Consider the following 21,543-nt stretch of genomic DNA (forward strand, 5'->3'; position numbering starts at 1 on the left):
AGAATGTCATGAAAATGAAGATGGTTTTATACCCTATGTTTTCTCATAAATATTTTTTGCATGTACACATTTTTGGAAATTCATTTAGCAAATAAATTACAAGGCCTCTTCATTTATGTACGCGTGGTTAATTTAAAATCATTTCTATTTACATTTATAAACGATAACATATTGATTTAATAAATGAATAAATACATCACGCTACTTGATCGTAAGAATGACCCTAAATAAGGGTTCCGTCCGATTGTAGTGCAACGCGTGTGATGCACTAAAATATCATAAATTATACTCTTGGGTACACAGAAAACCGTCTAAATATTTATTGATATGAGTAAAAAGTATTTAAGACCAATAAAATAAAAAATATGATTGCAAAATTAAATATTGTGATCTATTTTCGACGTCCCCAAGTGTACACTTAAATTAATTAAATTAAATAAGTCCAACAATAAACAAAAACCGTTCACATGAGTTCATTTCAAATTGTCTTTGCACTGCACTGTAGTTTGTGAGTTCACCGTGGTGACTGCTGTTTTTGGGGACACGAGGTAAGTATCAATTTGTCTTTCAGACTTTTGTACTCGGGAGTACCGTTTTAAGTACATCGAAAAGGGTCGTGTTCCCGAAAGCGGCAGCCGGCCAGAGCACTTTAGTCCTTGCGTCAGCTCGGAGGGGCCAGGAGGACCTCGAGCCAGCAGGGGCACGCGGTGACGTCCCTGCGGGAGTACTTGGGCCCCCAGCCCTTGGCGAAGGAGATGCGCACGGAGCGGGGGTCCACGGGGCCCACGTGCGGGAGGGACACGGCCGGCGGGGGGCACGCGGGGTCGAAGATGCACAGGCAGTGGCCGGGGGCCACGCGCCACACCAGCAGCGCCTTGGCCGCGGCCGCGTCGAGCGCCGGCGAGCTGACGAACACGGGCTCTTGGCTCCGGTTGTAGAGCCAGACGCCGTCCGCCTCTAGAGAGAGGGTCACGCCAAGACCGATTTTGGACCGCGTTTTTCGCACCTGAAATGAATTAAAAGAGTTTGGTTAGATACTGTCAATATCAATAAACTAAATTCTAAAATTATTTTAGTTGGCTATCAGCAGTCTTATTGGAATGACTTCTACAGAATCCAAAAAACGCTGTTATTGCTGTCCAATAAAGGCAAATGTTTTTGAACCATTAAAGTCTGAGTCTTACTAGCTAAATTTCTATATTGGTTTTATAATAGGCCTGCTTTTATTCATAATTTATCGCAAATTGATGTGGGAAAAGAAAATACTGCTATCGATATCATAGAGAATCGTAAGCCTTTACACTTATTCGCCAAGTAAATACAACAATATTATTCAATTTATTACAAAATGCCATCTCCGCCGGCCGCGGTATCAGGGGTTATCGCTCGCTCGCCGAATCAATATGCCCTATCGCAATCAACGCTAATCGACAACACTGTCTTAGTAATTGATAGCACATCTCATTGGTGTACTGTAAATACAACTTAAATTTTGTTTTAATTGTGGCTAAAGGAAGCACGAGCTGATTACTTTAGCCTTCAACAAAAAGAGGTAAAGCCACAAAATAATGTCAATTCATTAAAGATGGACTAACCCTATAGATCTTCACAGTAAAGAATTGCTAGAATCAGATACTTTTTAAAGGACATACATATGCCTAAAGTTATGTAATAATTTAATTCTATGCCATCAATTTCATAACATTGGCATGCTTCAAAGCGATGCAAATATAATTAATTTTGATAAATGATTGATTAATGAGAACTCATTGCAGTAACCTTTGGTTCCCTTCACGAGAAGCGAGAGCCTGATCCTCGTTTACGAGGAACCCGATAAGCAATCAGGAGCGGTTACATTCACTGGTACGAGCTGATAAGTGACGTAATTGCTAAACTATCTTAAATGCAAACGTATTCAAATTTTTTTAATGGAATGAACGAGGATTATTCTCTTATTTCTTCAATAGTGACTGTTATTCTCCTCTATAGTACACAGAAGGAGGTGGCAGGTACGGTCGGTCAAGGAAGAGGATTCTAAGTCTGATAGCTGAAGAAGTATCAATTACTTAATCGTTGGACAGAGCCACCATACTTGGCAGAAATGCAGCTTAACAGGCTACCTCTGAAGCATGGAGTGGAGCTACTCCATATTTCTTGCTTTCCAAAAAGCCTACCAGCTTGCGGGCTTACAATGCACCACACACTGAGTCTTTTAAATTCAGAGATACCTACTCCACGGGAGAGACCACAATGGTTTTAAAGCCCGAAAATCGGATTTTCGCAGTCATGTGACTTAGCTGAGCTAGATAAAGTTGCACAACCAACCTGGTCAGCTTGAGGCGCGTCGGGCCGCTGGTCCAGCGCATCGAGGCACAGCCCGCGGCGGCCGGAGGCGCAGGCGCCGCCGAACACGTCCACGGCGCGCCCGCGCACGCCGAACTGCCGGCCCACGCGCTGCGTCAGCTCCCAGTATGCTAGCCTGCACCATTCCGTCTCCCAGGTTTGCTTTTCTGGAAGAGGAGAGAAGGAATATGTCAAAATACTTCTACCACAGAATCAGTACTATTACTTCGTATAGATGACCTACACTGAACTGCCCCACCAAACTCATTGATAGGGAGGCGCTACCATCGTTCAACTATATAGTTTCCAACATGGCAAAAATCGGAACCAGCTATCCGGTATTGACGGTGGCGCCCCCCTGTCAAAATTTCACAGATGGGACAGAAGTCAGAACAGTGTATTGGGTCTATACTTGGAAGAACGAGGAACATGGAAGAGGGAGGAGAGCGTATTGAAGTACGCTCTCCTCCTTCTCCAATGTTCAGATTTTTTTTAAAAGAAGAGAGGGAATATGAGGCAAATTATACTCCTGGATTAATACGCTCATATCTCTCGAGTTGCATGCCTGACAAGGTTCATAAAACACATTTTACTTGATGCTAGACTTTGTGCTTGTATTCGATAACAGAACTTTACTTTTGTTTTGGTATAGAAGGGAAAATTTTAAGACTTATACAGCTCTTAAAGTATCAAGAATAATCAATAGAAATTTTAATAACTTTGAGTGTCCTAATTCAGTGCTCGAAAGTGTAAAAATTGAATGCGACAAAATGGCGACGCAACTAGCAAAATACAGGTTTACATTTTGTTTTATTACTTTTAAATTACAAATAATAATTAAAACAAAATAACTGCACGGATCATGCAGACTAAAATGCCAGTTCACTTTCATCAATCTTATCACCGTAAACCAGTCGGAAGCGTTTTGGCCCGGTCGGAAATGCATTAAATTCCAGGAACGAAATCCTGACGTCGGCCTAGAATGCGACCACAACGAGAACGGTTGTCGGTAGATCATTTTATTGATTGATTTCTTATTAAAGTAAGCAACGGACGTTTTGGGAAAAGTGGAATGATCTAACTAAATGATGTCTTCATAGATTTACATGGCGGCGCCGATAGATGGCAATATACCGAATTAAATCTTCGATGATTTGTTCTTTCAGGTAGGTAAGTGACTATACTTGATACAAGACTTGAAAGGAGTTCTGCTGAGATTTGGACATTATTGAAAATTTCATTTCACTACACTTTATCACAAAATTCTAAGCATCAAAAGAGATCGACCGTGCTTTCTGTTCAACTACCCTCCACATCCATCTGTCACTTTATTTATTTTAAACCTTCATGATCATTATGGCTATCACATTACAAATAACAAAGGAATAGTTGAACCAATCGCGCACTTTCCCCGCGCGTAGTTGGCATGCGCACGCGACTGGAGGCGCCATGATGTAACGCGCACAAATACCGGGACCTATGAGATCGATGATATACAATTGACACTCGTTTGGAATAATTATGGCCGGATTAGGGAAATGCAATAGGTGGAATCGATAGAACTTTATGTATCTGTTTTATAATTTAGCACTTACCCACATGGCATAAATTAGTAGCTTCTCTAAACCTGGTCTCAAGTATCTGTTTTTACTTAATAAAACTCATTTATTGATGCAAATAGGCATTAAAAAAGCACTTTTACACGTCCCAGTATTAACCCTACCACTGCTTCAGGACAATAAATGAGCCAGTGCCGAGAAACCTTTTAAAATAAAACCTCAATCACAAACACCCATATTCAAAAACGATGCTTGCTTAAGTAAATTAGCAAATCGAACACACAGACCCTGTGCGTCCACGCGCACTAAGCCTCAATCGAAATGCTGATATGTCAAAACTATAAATCAGTGGATAAGACTACCTTCAAGTTTTTTATGAAAACGTAACTAGCTAGCCTATGTCCTTATTAATTTCAGGCAGACCCCATCGCATCTTTAAACTAAAATCTTCAACAAACGCTTTTTTTATTAGTTAGGAAATCGATGCTAACTAGCTAGGTAGGTAACAATGACAGAATAAATAACTAGTACAAGCTTAGTTACCACAGACACTGATGACAGGCTTTAGGTAACACCAAGGTTAAACACCATGCAGCAATATTATTATTTTCTATCGACCCAACCTCTTCGTGTCTACGTTTTACTTTTCACCAAATTCAACCAGTTGACGGAAGTATTTGCAGTTAATTCACGGAAACTTTGTGCCAGTAATAAGTTTAGAAACTTTTACTACACTCAGTTCATCTGGATCCCTGATAATAATAATGTCAACCATGCTTGAGAAAAGTTTGTTTTGGTATAATGATTGCTAAAAAAAGTGGTAAAAGAGTGCAAATGTCATCTTTTTTAAATTATTATCCTTCGACATTAATTTAGACAAAGCTTGTACCTGCTATGACGTAGACTAGACAATGAATTTAAACATTAAATAATACTTTTTTTTGTAAATGCATTCATAATAATACTGTGATAATGTAGGTGTTATGCACATAAAACATTTAGGACAATACCAATGTTAATGCACACGTTTTTTGTATTATACTGGAATTGAACCCGCCACTACTGGCCTAGTAGGTAGTTGGATATGACTGAACCACAACGCCATTCATCAATAAATAAATAAATTCAAAATTTTCATACTACATTGCAATAGCTTTCAGTTTGACAATGAAAGATTATCGTTATCGTGATACCCAAAGCACCCTCTACACACAAAATTCACTGACACACCTCTCAAAAACTACCAGTCATAGAATTATAACGCCTAGAAACCGAGTACTTAAGCTCAAGAAAAGTGAGGCACTTCCAACTAACTATTACATTGATTTTCAAGCACATCAAACTAGACTTTGTTTTTCTATGATTTTTCTCTCACTTTAGACGAAGTGAATGACAACTGCGACCGCTGAGAGAATGCATTCCAGACTGCTCGATTTGACCAATAAATAATCTTGACTGGAGGAGAGGGGGCGCGGAATTTTTGTATGGTCGAAAGGGGGCGCGTCTTAAATAAGTTTGGAAATCTAGGTGTTATAACACCATTTATTGTCCCGAAACAGTGGGAGGGTTAATACTGAGACGTGTAAAAGTGCTTTTTAAAAGCCTACTTGCAAAAAGAAAATGAGTAATTAAGAGTTTATTAAAAGTATCCAGTGTATAGGACCTGCGAAAGTTCGCACTTTCCAGTTAAGGCGATTACATGGCCGAACGACCTTGAGCATTAGAGCGAGACAACGCGCCTCACGCCGCGCGCCCGCGCTTCTGCCCGATACCAAAGTGCGCTCAGAATACAGATGCGAAGCGCTGCCAATTCTAACATAACTGCCTACGGGAATGTTAACTCGATTTTAATTTACGCAGATCGAAAAAAATTGCGATGAATGATTATATTTCAATTAGACATCATTATACTTTAATTAGTACCATAACTATGAAAAATAAACAGTTATTTCCTACTGTAAAGTTTGCAAAAAGGGACATACCTGAGCAGTTTGAAAGTTAGGCTGACGATATTCGTGTGTCTAAGTGAGCTTCTAACAGTTTTTAAGTGTGTGTACGAGTACCTACCTAAATGTAAATGTCTGTCTGTGCAGGTATTCAAAATATTGGTCAAATATCGGTCAACATTGAATAAAATATTTTTGATCATCGAATACAATTTAAGACTTTACTTTCTCCAAATTCTTTATAGAAAAACAAAGAAGCGGAGCGTGCCGATGTGCGACACAGCCTCCCCGTGCGAACGCTAGTGAAAGACTGAGCTCCCGCATTCGCGCGGCCCGCGTGTGGAAATTACAGGGTATTTTGAATGTATGACACGTAATACATTATTTTTGAAAAAAAATGAACAACAATTTTTTAGATAATTAAATTTTCTATCATTTGGTGAAAGAATCATTAAAATCGCTTCAGCCGTTTAGGAGGAGTAGGAAATTTCTTTGGTGAAATTAGAAGAAAGTTAAGAATTTTTTCTGTCAAAACTAATAGTTGTAACAAAAAAAACGAACAACAATTTTTTAGTTTAAGATATTATACATCTCACACATATTTTTTTTTCTTGTTTGGATCATCCATTTAGGAGGAGTAGGGATTCAAAGAGAGGTCTATTTTGCAGTTTTACCTCACCTATCGCCTTAATACCACCAGCCGGAGCCATGAAAAATGGTACACGCGTGGCGCCGACGCGCCGGCCGCCATCGATCGTCAAGGTTGGCTGGTGGTTTGGGGCTGGACTGGGATTGGTGGTGAAACTTTAACATTGATGTTTTGCAAAGAATTAAGGTGTAAAAGGATGGTGATGGGGAGATGTGCCTGTTAAAAGACTACTCCAGATAGTAATACATAAGTATTTATAACTATGTAAACTATTAAAGTCTGTAAACACTTGAAAAAGAGGCTGACAATAGTGACTGAGTTTCATGCGGTGCTTCTTCTCAGCACTCTGTCCTGATGCAATAGCAGCAGTGGTAGGATTAATACTGGGACGTGTAAAAGTGCTTTTTAAAAGCCTACATGCATAAATAAATGAGTTTTTTGAGAGTTTTTAATAGTAAACTGAAGCACAGAATAAGTACTAGTACCTACTACCTGAACCACAGATAAAATGCCGTTAGTTCTGAAGTTAGCTCTGGGACTGTCAAGCTGGTAGCTCTAATGAAGTCAAGCTAAGAATGATTGTGGGGACGAGTGGTGGGACTTGTCCCTGTCTTACAAAACCAAACCTATGACCTTTCGCGAATAGTCTTATTGATTGAAGAGTTTTTTTTTTGTGTGCTTGGGGAAGTCACAGAGGTGTGACTTAGTCATTTTCATCTGGTTTTGGTTTAAGGGTTGGCTGAAATTCAGTTTCCTGATTAGTCTTCCAGAGTATAAGGAGCGGAAAGAGATTTGTGGCACTTTCTTTTATTTTAACATTTGTAATTGGCAATTTACACAAATATCATTTTACTTTTCATTTGTGAAAAACATTTTTACAGTAAGTGCCTACCTGAACCTTTTTTGCCAATTAAAGCAATCTAAACTTTCGTGGTAAACTTAGTAATGATTTCAGCAACTAATCATTTCTATTCAGATAGTTTAACTATACAAATGAAAAGCTTGTAATATCGACCAGGATCTTCAGTGCAAAGTTGACAACTACGTAAAACCATGACAGTGCTAGGTTAGGTCGTTACCCTGCTTACTTATGTAATGCACCGCTCGAAGAGCTGGTGGAAATTATTTAACCTGAAACTGTCTTCGGCTGAGACTGGGACTTGAAACTTGTTTAATACTTTATTGCTGACAGGCTGTGCTGGACTGAGATACGAGTATTTGTTCATGAAGCTATGAAGTTATAAAAAAATATCAAAAAGTAATTAGTTTAGCAAGGGAAAGAGGAGAGCGAGATCAAACGCGAAGCTCGCGATGGAGGACTGCTGTGGGAGCCCTCTGCCCCATCTAGGGGACACAGGGGTCCTATGATAGGACCATCAAGTCAAGGGAAACAGGCAAAGTAAAGATGCACCACGAGATCCGCGATGGTTGACTTGCAAGTAGACTAAACTAACAATTAAACCGGTTCTGTAGACCGAAAAATGTTTTCAAATACGTGGGTAGGTAGTTAGTTTTCGAGATTTGACGTTATTTTAAGTAAAAATAAATTAATTCTGATCTTAGGCATCCTGCAGACTAACGAATTTTAGTTAGGTAGGTATCAATAGTTCGGTCGACTTCCAAATTGTATGAGGAATCGGCCGATAATAAATTGGTGTAATGTGTGTATTTCTATGGAAGTTCTATGTTCATCATACCAGCTCGACCAAACTAAAGGTCGGTATTCTGCGGGGTGTCTTCTTTCTTAGTAGAAGCAGTTTAACTTTCCAAATAAATGACAGTTTAACTTTCCCCCGGGACAAACTTGACCTTAATTGGTTGGGTTTTTTATGGCGGTCAAGCTTTAGATCTGGCTACACAGAAGTTGCAGCGGTGGGAACGAGAGGTGGGTATAATCCCGTTTCTTAGTAGAAGCACATGAGTAAAGAAGCATTCTTTTAATGTAGAAGATTTAGATGATGAAGAACTTTTAATCTGGTCAGGTGGGGATTCTTGGATGGCTTAAACATGGAGTGCAGGTGCGGTTTTGTTCCCCAGTCGATGAAGCACCTGATATCATGCCCTGAGTGCCCAAGCAACTGCACTCAGGAGGATTTGATGACTGCTACTGACAACGCCACTCTTGTGGCGGAGTTTTGGGCTGACACTGTGTAGGTTTGTTGTCGACACGAAAAGAAGAAGAATGTAGAAGAGTTTGGTTGTATTTACCTTCGCCGTCAGTGGCGAGGGAGCCGCTCACTAGCCGCTCGTGGTCGGTCCTCCTTGCGTCCTCTGTGCTCTCACCATGCTCTGGAAACAACGAGAAACACCGTCAATCACATGAACTATGATACCACTTACCACCATCGTTTGGCATCAAAAGAAACTATGCACTGTGACTTTTATAATAATTTAACTTGGCATTCTAAGCTTATAACATGGATTGGTCAATAGATAAAAATAATAATGACGAAATAAACTATCGGTACATAAATATTAAAAAAATAAAAACTTCGTTAACTGAGGGTAGTGCGAGAATCAACATTGTAGGTAGGTACTAACATTTGCTATGATTCAAGCCAGCAACCGTAGCATTCAGCACGAAGTTGGTTAAAAATACAAAGCTTAAAGGCTGTCAAATCCTTAAGTTACTCAATTTATAAACTTCTTAGAAAAAAGTTAATATTTTAAATGGCCATTTGTTTTGCAAAGTATTAAGCTATTTGTATGAACAAGATTCCTAATCCAAACATAAAGAGACGATTCAATTGTTTTAGCGTATTAAATAATACTATTTTAAATGAGTCTGCCCCATACAGAGGTAATCAATAGATAAAAACTGGCCAGTGCGAGCCGAAGGACCAGTATGTCAAGTTTCGCTATGACATCACACTGACACCTGCGCACACGCGCCCTCTGCGGCGGACGATTGTTGGACGTAGTGCACACGGTTGGGTTCGTCATAAGGCCCAAATTTTGAGACTATGCTCAATTAATAAATCTTGATTTATTGCCTCAAATCATAGACATTTTGAGTGTTTTTAATCAGGGTTCGAGGATATATATCAAGGGATATATATCTTGATATATATCGGATATATATCCGATATATATCCAGCCGGTTTTGATGATATATATCAATTTTTAAAATTTGTAACTGTATTTGTACTTTTTGACATAAGATTTTTGTTTTTTAGTTGATTTTGCCGTATTTACAAGAAGATTTTATGTTTTTGCTTTATTTGTCTGATTTTAAGTTTTAAAAACATTAAAAACATCATTATGTAACACATATGCAATGGTATTCATAAATAATACAATAAAATAATAGTATAGCTTTCATACAAATTTGATATATATCAAAGTTGATATATATCGGATATATATCATAAATATCGGATATTTTGATATTTATAATAAATATCGGATATTTTCGAACCCTGTTTTTAATGTCGTTTGATCGTTTCATCGCGTCCAGTCCATCCATACCTTTGCAGTAGATTTTTTTGACAAAATCTACTTTTCGATTGTAGTATGAATCACTTTAACCCTTATACTCTTCATAGTATCAATAGGAAAGTTAAGAATAGAAGTTAAAATGCAGAATTGACATTATAGATAGAGTATCCAAATGTAACAAAACACACTTGTTTTTGTGTTAGACATTACGTTACTATAGTACACTCTGCGACTCGTCACAGATGTACACTAGGCCTAACACCCAGGAGTTAATTATGGCATAGTCTAATCAACGTATGAATGAATTGATGAATGTGAGTCGGAGGTTCCGAATAAATAAAGGATAATCTTATTATGATCCATTCAAATGGATGTTGTACGGTTACATTGATATGGAGCAACGACCATAAAACCAGCTATAAGTAGGTATATTCAGGGTTTTAGTTAATACAGGCATAATTTCATAAACACCATCCCCATGACCACCAGACAGATCCAAAATGCCATGAACTCATATTTGCATTTTGTAAATTAGGTACACATGCATAAATGCCTAATAAAATTATAGCCTTCTATGACTTTATTTTGTCACATGCATATTAATAAGTAGGTAGGTAATTAAAACAATACAAACACGCTTAAAAAAACGATTTCGGTTGGAGCCGGCCTTCGAAAGCAAATTCTAAGAAATTTAAAAATTCTAATTCAAATCCTGGTCAATGAAAAACACTATAAAATAACTTTAAAATTTACAACCATTAGTAGCCCCATGCATACATACACATTCTATGTAGTGGTGGCCGTATATAGTATCACATGTTTTACATAGTGATCAAACCAAGGTCAGCATACACAGACAGATTTCTATTTATATGTGTGAACCGCCAGAATTTAGACCACACGGGTCGAAAAGTGTTCGCGATAAAAAATAAGTCGAAATAACAATGACGTCACGCTCGATAGAGCGAGATAAAACAATTAAAACGGAATATGTGCTCAATTAGATCACATTAGGTCTTTCTTGCGTTGCTAAACTGTTCTCGGTATTGTTGAGCAGTGACGCCTTAGTTATTTTAAACTTTCATTAATACACTGACCGAATGCTTTTGTGTCACGTCCAAAATCCCATCGTTTGGGGTGAGGAAAAAGTTTCCGAAGACACTACAAGAGAAGCAAGTCTATTGGGCAACCCTGTAGTTTTTCAAGTCATACCTCCATCTATCTGTATCCATAAAAATCTACAGGGTTAATCCCTAACGCTAACCCCTTATTTTAGGATACTCCCTTACCTCTCATTCATGAATGACAAGAGACACATACACCTGAAAATACACACACAAACGGAGTAACACCTCTAAGTGGACGTGTTACCAATCAAGTGATTGTAGACAATAAATGTGGTTACACACTAGGTTCAAAGGTACATAGTCCATCAGTTATTGTTAGTAATGACCAGCAGTTACTGTCAACTATACACAAACAATAGGAACGAGTTGGCAAAAACTCAAAATTTTCTTACTTCTTGGTTAAAAGCCAGTCCGATTTCTTTAGGACAATTCACGGTTTACCCCTTTATGATAATATAAGAAAAATCTTCAAAGCATTTTTAGCGCGAAACTCCAAACGCTTTTTATTAAAAAAAAATCCAAGAGCCTACAGGGCTACCCCGAAACACTTTTTACGTAGTTTCGGGTCTATCTGTCACCATCGCTCATGCTGGCATCTCGGTTTGTATGAGAGGAATGACAACATTCGAAACTTTGAATAACTTTTTCAAAGTAACCCCTCTGTACAAACGAGCGTGTAATACCGCCAAGAGGCACGGTAGCCCGAGTTTTATCTTTATCCTTTAATCTATGATAATGCTAAAAAACACTGCCGAGGACTGCCTTTAGTCACACATTATACGTAATAAGTACAATCAGATTAGTATTGTTTAATCAATTCGTCCTTATAATGATCTCCTCTTGTTGATACCCAGATCAGCTTCAGCATTGATAAGACAGCAGAATGTACCCGCGAACAAAACAAAAAATAAGAACCTACCCACCTTAAACAACCGCAAATAATCAAATATTTTGTGCATATACTTTCAATACACTCTTTCCTTATGTATTTAACATGTAGTGTTATGAAACAAACAGGTGGAAAAGAAAGGCTAATCGAAGAAAGAGACTGTCAACACGGTCAGGAACAACTTGGTGTTAAAAAACAAAACAAAAACAAAACTTTGTTTGAAAACATGCAAAATGTTATCTAAGATTCAGTTGTTGTGAAACCGATGCGGTCCACGTGTAGGATGGTTTACACAAATGCACCGTTCGGTGCAAAAACAATATTGTTATTCGTTTATAATAACATTCTCCGTATTATTAAAAGGTTCTGAGGGAAATGCTGTTTGTTATGCAGATAATTCATCAGATCTCACACATTCCTGATTGATGGAAAATCGACGATGTTTACAAACAAACCAAAACTGTGTAAGTAGTATTTTCGTCGATTGATCATAAAATAATTTACACATAATTATTTCTTGAGCTGCATGTGAATGAATTTATTGGATTTAGAATAAAAACTTTAAAACCACGAATAGTAAGACTAGGCGCAGACCTTCGATTTTTAGTTAGCCGATAGTTGTGCCCGATTTTAAATTGTATGAAGAATCGGCCAAATCAAATCGGAATAATGTGAGCACTTCCATACATGCCCATACCAATACTGATCAACTGCCCGACTAAACTATCGGCCGTCGAAAAATCGATGGTCTGCGCCTAGGCTAAGATATTCAAAATTACTGAATAAAATTATTTCAATCGGAATAGACTAAAAAACAAAAGAATAAAGCAATTCCAAAAGAGATGACAATCAAAACAAGAGTTAAATTCGCCGAATAGGGCATAGCTAACCGGGCCGGGCCATGAGAGCGGTTGGAGGCCCGTCAGGCCTGACTCACCGGTGGAACAATAAAACTGTCTCACGGCACACTATAAATCACGCGGTGACGGGGCGGAGGCACATCAAATGCGGACCTCTTTTGATTGACCAGGCTAGACGATTTCTAGAAAAGTGGAAGAAGCTAAACAAGATTGTAAAAGACTAGAGCCGAAATGGACGAATCTAAACTAGAAGGAGACTGATGTGTGCCGAAATTATACTAAGAACAGCAAAAAGGTGCGATGAAAATTATTGAAACTATTTTGGTTTCACGATTAATAAAAAAAAATGTGTGTTCCAAGGATTAAGGGATGCCTTATGCCTATGGACGTTAAGGCAAAACAATAATTCACCGAACAATGCCTTCGCTTTTAATAGTCCAGTCAATAAAGCATATAATATATATACCTAAATAACCGTTTGAGGTATATTTATGAAATTTTAAGCTGATGTTTATCTTGCAAGTCTCAATACATGAGCCAAATTTGAAGAGTTAATGCACAGTAGTTTTTGAATGATGAGGAGTCAAAAGTGGCTCCAATTGGTTCGTCTAAATATACGCACGGTGCAGTCCCCTCCCTGGAACTAGGCTTAACATGCTCCTGCATGTCTACAGTGTTTGCTCAATGTTGATTTAGTCGATTTTCTCCTGATAGGAACATGTAAGACAAAAATTAAATTTCCAATTTTACAGACCTTCTAGAGCAGATGCCGCAAAAACTATACAAGATATAGAAAAACTTCACAGTCTCGCCTGTAGAAAATTGAATAAGCTTTTTTTGGTTCATAGTAGTCATGTTACTAGGACGCATAGTTTCCGAGGATTAAGCGAAAAACCGAAAAGTGGTACCTTTAAACCCCCCTCTCCCTGCCGGCTCAAGGGCTAAGGGCGGGGACTTTTGCTATGTTCACCACCTAACTAGGCTAAATAAAGTCCCGAGGTCAGAAATTGTGTTCCACGGATTTCTCTCTACACCGTCGTTAAGGCATTCATTGACTGGACTATAAGCTTCGAAAAAAGAACATGATAGCTCGCTCAGGTATAGTGTACAGCCAGCCTAAAGTGCTTTTAGGATCTTGTCTCATAATGATAAAAAGCCCATCAGATGCATTACCGTCTCCAAAAGTATGCTATCGGACTCACTCAGGCTAAAACGTGGAGATTACAAAATCGGAGGCAGGCGCCGCAGCGACGCCTCCGCCAATAAAAATATTAAAATTAAAAACAAACCCACTCGCGACTAAACGGTGACGCGTTTTATTAGCACAACGAATTTTGACGAATTATTATAACGTTGATGGCGAATCAAGAACAGCGAATGAATTGTCGCTTCGACTTATCATAAAATTCATGAGTATGATGTGGATAATACATTTTATTTCAGCTGCATAGTTTAGTGTTCAATTAAACTCAACTAAATGATTGACATTCGTTTTGCACCTACCAACTGAAGTTAATTCTTAGTAAGTATTTTCTAGTTAAGTTGACATTTCATGTTCTATTACAGCAGAACATTAAATTGTTAGGTCTTTATCACAATCATCATTATGTCGCAGGTGGCAGACGACTTTGTCATATCCATCAAATGCCCATCTGCTCCTTACCCTTTCTATAAATAAGTTCCAGCCAGCTATCAACTTAGGCAATTCGATCATAGACTTTTGAAGTCATTCAGAAGCAATTTAAAACTTGGCGAAGTAGAATTCCAGGTACGAGTTAATTTGCCTAAGAAATTTGTTTATGCATGAAGAGAACAAGTCGGGCCGCAGGTTCGGTACCTAATGAGTTCCGTGGTTCCACCAAGACAAACACAGTAGGGATGTGCGCATGATTCGGTGCTCGATAAGGTCAGACAGACATTGCGACCAGTCAGACAAGTTGCTAAACGCATATTGGGCTATTGAGACATGCATATTACATTTATTATAAGCGAGAGATCGGCAAAATAAAAAAGAACATCGTCATTCCATTGTTTTTGGTTTATTTTACGTTCAAATGAAATAAAAAGCATGCTGTTTTCTAGAAAGATGATTATATTTTCTATTATCTCAAGAAAAGTCATCTAATCTAAATTCTGCACAAGTTCAAGAATTTCAGGGTTTTTTTTTAGTTATTGTTACATTAATCATTATAACATTGATAGTAGTATCTTATCAATATTAGATCCCCAAACATAGTCATCATTAGCATTTGGCACGATAATGTCACGAATTCGCGATGTTTTGGATACGGCTCAAATCATGCACACAAACGCAGAAATCGCACATCACTACCGTAGCTATAATTGTGTCAGCGAGCGGCGCCGGCGCCGCGATAACGTGACGATAGTGCTAATGGAAAACGCCCTTATCGCGCGATACGACCCGGGCCACTCTCGGCCCACCACGGTACCTTTAAAGTCCAATACCCCAGGTAATCTCCGGATGAATGGCCCGGGAACCGCGTGAGAAAGGTAATGGCACCGGAATGTCAATGTCACCCGTATCAAAAAAGGACCCAAATTGTAGCCATTCATTCAGTAATGGGACAGGATATTGGACCCGATTAGAATTACGGATTGGCGTGATATGGCGGCCCATTTGGATCCATTGTCGGATCCTGTTTTGGTTTGCCATTGATAAAATTAGGTACTTGGGAGCTTTTCATAAATTTTATACTAAGAATCTTGTGTCTGCCAAAAATCTGTCTTATCGAAGAATAAATAAACAACAGGATATTAATGGAAATGGGAAACACGTGTAAAACAATAAATTCCAACGTCAAACTCTTTTCACCGTTTCGTTCAATTTTATGCAAACATTTTGAATATTAACATTCTTCAAATTAGTGTCATTTAAAACAGCTATTAAAACGTCATATCATTAACTGTATCAGGACATGCTAATCAGCTGACACGCCCCTAAATGAGCTTTTAATCAACAAACAAGCTGAAGGAACCCTCCGCCAAAGCAGACGGGCGCCAGGAGGGCCCAAACCCTCGGGAAACCCTATGATGAGGACAGAGGGAATACCACAATGCCTCCCGCCGCTCCATTGATTGTGACGATGGGATTTCCTGTGACGCAGGATCATAACATTTAAAGCGTGCAATTTGCACTGTTCGAAATTCTTTTAAAGCATTTTCTTGCACGTTTCTGGCATATCCATGGGAAGAAAAATCTAGATTGGGCTAAAGTTCTATAAGGGCATGAACAAGTCGTATAATAAGATGAATTTTATTAAAGTTACGACATCATTAAGTACTGGTGTATAAAGAAAGAAATAAGACAGGCAATCTAGTAGGATAATGTTTGAATGAGCTAGAATTTGAATTTTGTAAGAAGGACAGGCAATGCCTAGTGTGGAGGTCTGTCTTTTAGTTATTGTATTGTTTGATTCTGGCAATAAATATATTTTCATTTTTCAATCTGGTTTGTAAGTCACATTCTAATGCGACTATTAGATAGATAGGAAAACAATTCATTCAAGTTACAGATGGTTTGAACCTTCACCAAATCGAACAATACAATCCCTAGCTCGTGCCGCTAATACTTTCCCATTGACAGCATCAAATACCAACTGTCGAAACTAATGGACATGTCCCTAATGCCGAAATTTCACCGCGAGGGTCTTTATTAAAAACAAATATATTCCGGCTCAGTGTGGTGCCGTGAAAAAAGCCCGGTCTGATGTTTGCCGTAACCGTAGGCATTAATAATGTAGTTTTAAGATGGCGGCGGGTCGGAATGCAGCCGGTAGGGCTGCGCGCGAGTCGCTAATGCGCCGATCGTTTATCTTCACGTTTCGCTGCCGCGGCGCGTTTGTGACGTCCGATGTATTTTTGTTTGTACATATTTTACAAACGGCTTGATGGATTTGAATGCAGTTCAGGTAACTGCATTCAAACTGGGGAACCAGTTAGCTAGTCCGTCATAATTAAGCTTCTTACAGGAGTTGGAAACACAAAACAACATTGAGAGATTTGTATTATTCGTATCTTATTCGATTTAATCGGAAATATCGATAATGTTAACTGCAAAAGTTGGGAACAACATTCTGAAATAAAATGAAGTTCATATGCTAATAGCGACATTTGTATAAAGATCATAAAACCCATGGTCCTGGTATGGGAGTGTCGCGCAAGACACGACACGACGTAAGCTTCGGAACGAGTCTGGCTTACATTTAGCAACTGCTAGGTATTTAATAGGTAAGCTATTGCGCACGCGCTGCTATCGCTTCATCTTATACTGGATTGATGTAAACAAGGCAAGTTTTTGCTTGAATGTGAGAGGCAGAAAATCTAGGAATTAATTGAAATTTTCCACCGCCTAACGAACAATCAAGTTCTTTTCAAGTTCGGCGAATTCGTAAGACAGGTAAGTACATCGTAAACAATACTCAAATCTCGATTCAAAGGCAAACTTAGAGACAAGCCTGTGATTTGTGATACGTTGAGAAGCTCAATCATAAGTTTATAATCATTTTTGGTATGGGACTTGAATATCTTTTCATTATAACCATCATTCTTATTATCATGTGAAACCGCTGGCAACTCGAGACAATCTTTTTAATAATCTTAATAATTTTCTATAAAAACGCTTGATAAACATTTAAGTTGAAACACAACGTCATATTTTAGTTTGATATATTATACCAGTCCATCAGACGGCGTGAAAGTAATATTTCACACATAAATATCACTTTATTTATCGCGCAGTTATCTTCATTAATTTTCCAGTGTTTAGGCAAGTCAATTATAAATTTGACATGGGAAACGAGAATGTTTGGCTGTTCACGCCAGAGTAACACTACTTCCAATAAATACTGATAAATCATGATAACAATTTTGAGTGATTTTCATGCTAAATATTTAAATATCATTTTAGATTACCTCTTTGGTTGTGATAAGGAGAATTAACTTTGTTCTCATTGATAAGGTGTTTATTTAAATTTTTCCACACATCAAAAACTTATGAATAATATCAATACCGCTCTTAAAATCAACGGATTCTAAACTATAAATTAAACAATCATCAGTCATTTACTGAGCTTAACATTAGCGGTGATTTATACAGAATCTTCTTACGATATAAATCTCGGATTCTTTTTTGTCAGAAAGAGAAACTTTTTATCGATACGCATCGCACGCATCCCTAGTTTCCAGGAACCGCGCGGGCGCCGGCGGCCGGATTCCACTCTTCCCGCCTTTTCGAGACCACTCCGTGCGCGTGAGCATGCGCATCTATGATCTATATTCGAATTATCTGCTCTTTTAAGGGAATTGATGACTATAGCTGCGGCTATATGGACAGTTTGTTGAATGAAGTTGATCGGATAAAATAACTTAGATTGAAATTAATGGATGGCGATATTTTTCAAGTGATCAGAAAAAAAATTTGATTCTAGGTATGTAATCCAATTGTTTATTTGATATGCAGGCATATGAAGGTCATCACCTCCTTGGCGATGCTGATAATATTTCTGATCTCTCCTTTTCTGTCTAAAAAGTATTTATGAGAGCATTATTCATAATAATCATCGATTGGGAAGCATCTAACTGATTTAATACAGCAGCGAGAAATCATAATAATTATGTGAATTGAAAACTAAACTACTAAAATCATAAAAAACCTAACTACTAAAATTGTAACACAAAACGTCATGTAGAAATATCAAATTTGAAATAAGATAAAGAAATACCGATGTTAAAGCACATGCACTAAGATAAATAAGACAGCTAAAGCAAGTAGGAAAGCAAGAACATAGATTTTTGATACTAACCTTTAGGCTTGCAGTCGTCCATTGCGAACCGACTATAAGGGGGAGGGGGAGTTTCTGAAACAAAAGAAAACAAGCAATTAATGTCAAAAAACTTCTGAAATTGATAAAATAAGACTTAATTTAGCTCTAAACTCTAAACGGGTTATACAAATTCATGAGACCTTCGCGTTCTCTTAACAACAAATACAAAACAATGTCTGATAGGATTAGAATATGACTAACAGGAGATCAAATAAAAATCTTTACATCCGTCTAGACATCAGGCGACAACACCGTCTACATCTAAAATGAACGGCAATTTTCGCCGAATTCCAAACAACCAGCCGAAATCTTGACTCAAAAATGGACACTTAAAATTCCCTCGCAACTAATCGCCGGCGTTACATAAAACAAAAACAAAAGTTTAAACAAACACAGGGGAACAGGTATAACAACCGCCGCAATTAGCCGCCGGGAATCGAACCTTGATCGGCGCGCAGGTAATAACTAACCTATATTTTGATCTCGTATAACGACAATTTTATGAGCCATCTCAGAAATTCCGACTGTCATTCGCATCAAACGTATAATTTGGGACAATCATGCACCGTTTCGGAAATCACCATCTAATTTTAACGCCGAATACCTATTAGAAACAGCAATCACAAAAGGATTCCAAAATCAAAAAGGATTCCAAAATCAAAAAATCCGTTATTTTTTATCAAAAAGATAAAATATATTTGAATTTGGAACGCAGCCTATGCCATCCGCAACCAGCACAGACACGCGCGCCGGGTGATTTTGAATTTCGAACGCCATTTAGTGTTTTCGAATTCCGAATGTGAATTGTGCAATTGTCATTTGCAATTCGGCGCCAGCGGCGGCGGGACGTGTCAAGCGTTGTTTTTTAGTATCGCACTGGTTGACAATTCGAATACAAATTATGCGTCAATTACATTTTTGAATTCAATAAGACTTTATGACATACGGTGTGCAACGTTCCCAGAAGCGCTTAACGACGTTTGCGCAAGAAATTTCAAAACAATCGATGCATGCACCTGCATATTGAGTGACAATTTTAAAGCCACAGATTTTGGGAACGTATAAATCTGTCAATTGCATTTTACGACTCTTTTATTGCTTAATCGTACACTTAAACACTTTACACTCCCAATACCAAATGGGATTTCAATACAGACTCTTGAATAAAAGATGTTGTATGGTGTTACTGCACCAAATGTTATGCCTACAGCAATCCCGAGTCACGCAAGTGTGAGCGCTCCACAACACATTGCAGCTGAAAAAAACATTGCGACGCGAAAGTAAATGACCGTAAACGCCTAGCGTAGCATCTAGCAGATATAAATAATATCAGTTGTCGACTTTAATCTCTTGATGTGCGTCTACAACCGCGGCCTCTCCATATCAAATTGAACTTTATCACGGCAGCCCAAAATGCAAATTGGCTATTCATCATCGGGAATATCTTCTTTTCTGCGACGACAAAGTCATCCATATAAACATATCTACAGTGGCGTGACTTCAATTTCTTCTAAACATATTACATCATATGAGCCCTTACTTACCGCTGGAAAAAAGACTCTGTCTTGACCGTTGTAAAGTATATTTTCGAAACAGCTTTAATTAGAAATCATTAGTTCATTCGCTTCGAAGCTTAAACTTGCAAGGAGCGCGAATCGAAATGTATCGAATGGTCTGAGTGCGAGGGTTTATATTTCAACACAAGGATGTGCAATATCGCGTTTCAATTATTGAAGGGATCTGTCAATGGATAATGAGTTCTGTATAAATTTAGATAGGGTTTGAATTGGCCGGGCGGATTGTGGAATGTCAATTGATGAGGTAGATACGTCGGTAGGCAAGTATGGAGCGCTGGAGTCTCGGCATGTGTAATTAATCTGAACATTCGATCTATAGCAATAAATACCGTACGTTGTCAGTCAGTTTGTCCTTCGGTGACTATGTAACAAGCGAACCGGTCAATCTGGCCGCTCCATAGGCTTATTAATCGCTCTATCGACGGAAACCATTGCGTACGGCGAGTTGCGCCACGCCACGGACGCGTTTACCGAACCAAATCAATTTATACGCATAATACAGTTTTAAACTATAACATAATCAATAAGATTCCTCCCAAGCCCCGTAATTCCAAACTTGTAAGGTAAATTCACAGGAATGTATAACCCAAGACAGTCACACACGGCAAATCAGGTTGTCGGCCCGCGTCCAGGAAAAATCAAATATTCATTGAGCATAATTATTATGATAATCGAAACATCGACTTGAAGAATCTCAGAATAAAGACGGAAGAGTGTGATAAAAACCTGTACTTACAAGATTTTGTAAACAAGTGCTCGAGTCACATAGCTGCGGTGCAGCCATTTTGAAATAGTCAACGTTTCTGAGATTCTGTTATTAAATCCAACGTTTATAGAGGAACTGGAGTCGAGAGGTGAAAAGATTTACGGCGTTGCCACACAGGCAACCATCGCAGATAGCTATGTGTGCCAAGCCAGCGGCGCCGGCGCAGCGCGGTAAAACAAAGTGGCAAATACACCGCTGATTCACCGGCGTGTTTAGAAAATTATTGGCGTTGCTGCAACTAGAAATTTAAGGTGCAAGCATTTGAGGAGTCAGTAAACATTAAACTTTATTGAATCCTTGCTTTCTGGACGACTATAACCGTAACGATTTTCCATTAACATTCCTCTTCAACTATGTTGACGTTCACGTGACACAAATTATAACAATGCTACAACATTCAGCGTTTTCCAAACAACTTTGACTCAACGTTTAATGCCATTTTCAAATTTGGTCTTGTAACCCTTTAGACGGGATTCAGGAAATCACGCTAATTGGTTTTCCCAACTAATTAGCAATCATAATTTACGAATCATACAAATTAAATAC

The 21,543-nt window shown here is 38.4% G+C and overlaps 1 protein-coding gene across 1 annotated transcript in view; it reads right to left on the bottom strand.

Moving 5' to 3' along the window:
- Nucleotides 1-261: 261 nt before the first annotated feature.
- The window catches only part of Dad (Daughters against dpp), a 31,853-nt gene continuing 10,571 nt past the window's right edge, over nucleotides 262-21,543 (bottom strand). Inside the window, exons 2-5 of the mRNA XM_028305546.1 lie at nucleotides 18,634-18,687; nucleotides 8,706-8,786; nucleotides 2,326-2,510; nucleotides 262-1,006 (exon numbers count right to left, since the gene is read on the bottom strand). Coding sequence (XP_028161347.1) covers nucleotides 662-1,006; nucleotides 2,326-2,510; nucleotides 8,706-8,786; nucleotides 18,634-18,687 — 665 coding nt within the window. The 3' untranslated portion in view covers nucleotides 262-661. The remainder of the gene's footprint in view (nucleotides 1,007-2,325; nucleotides 2,511-8,705; nucleotides 8,787-18,633; nucleotides 18,688-21,543) is intronic.

Source organism: Ostrinia furnacalis, unplaced genomic scaffold (assembly GCF_004193835.3).
Source record: "Ostrinia furnacalis isolate ACB-3 unplaced genomic scaffold, ASM419383v2 OfSCF0183, whole genome shotgun sequence".
NCBI classification, from domain to species: Eukaryota; Metazoa; Arthropoda; class Insecta; order Lepidoptera; family Crambidae; genus Ostrinia; species Ostrinia furnacalis.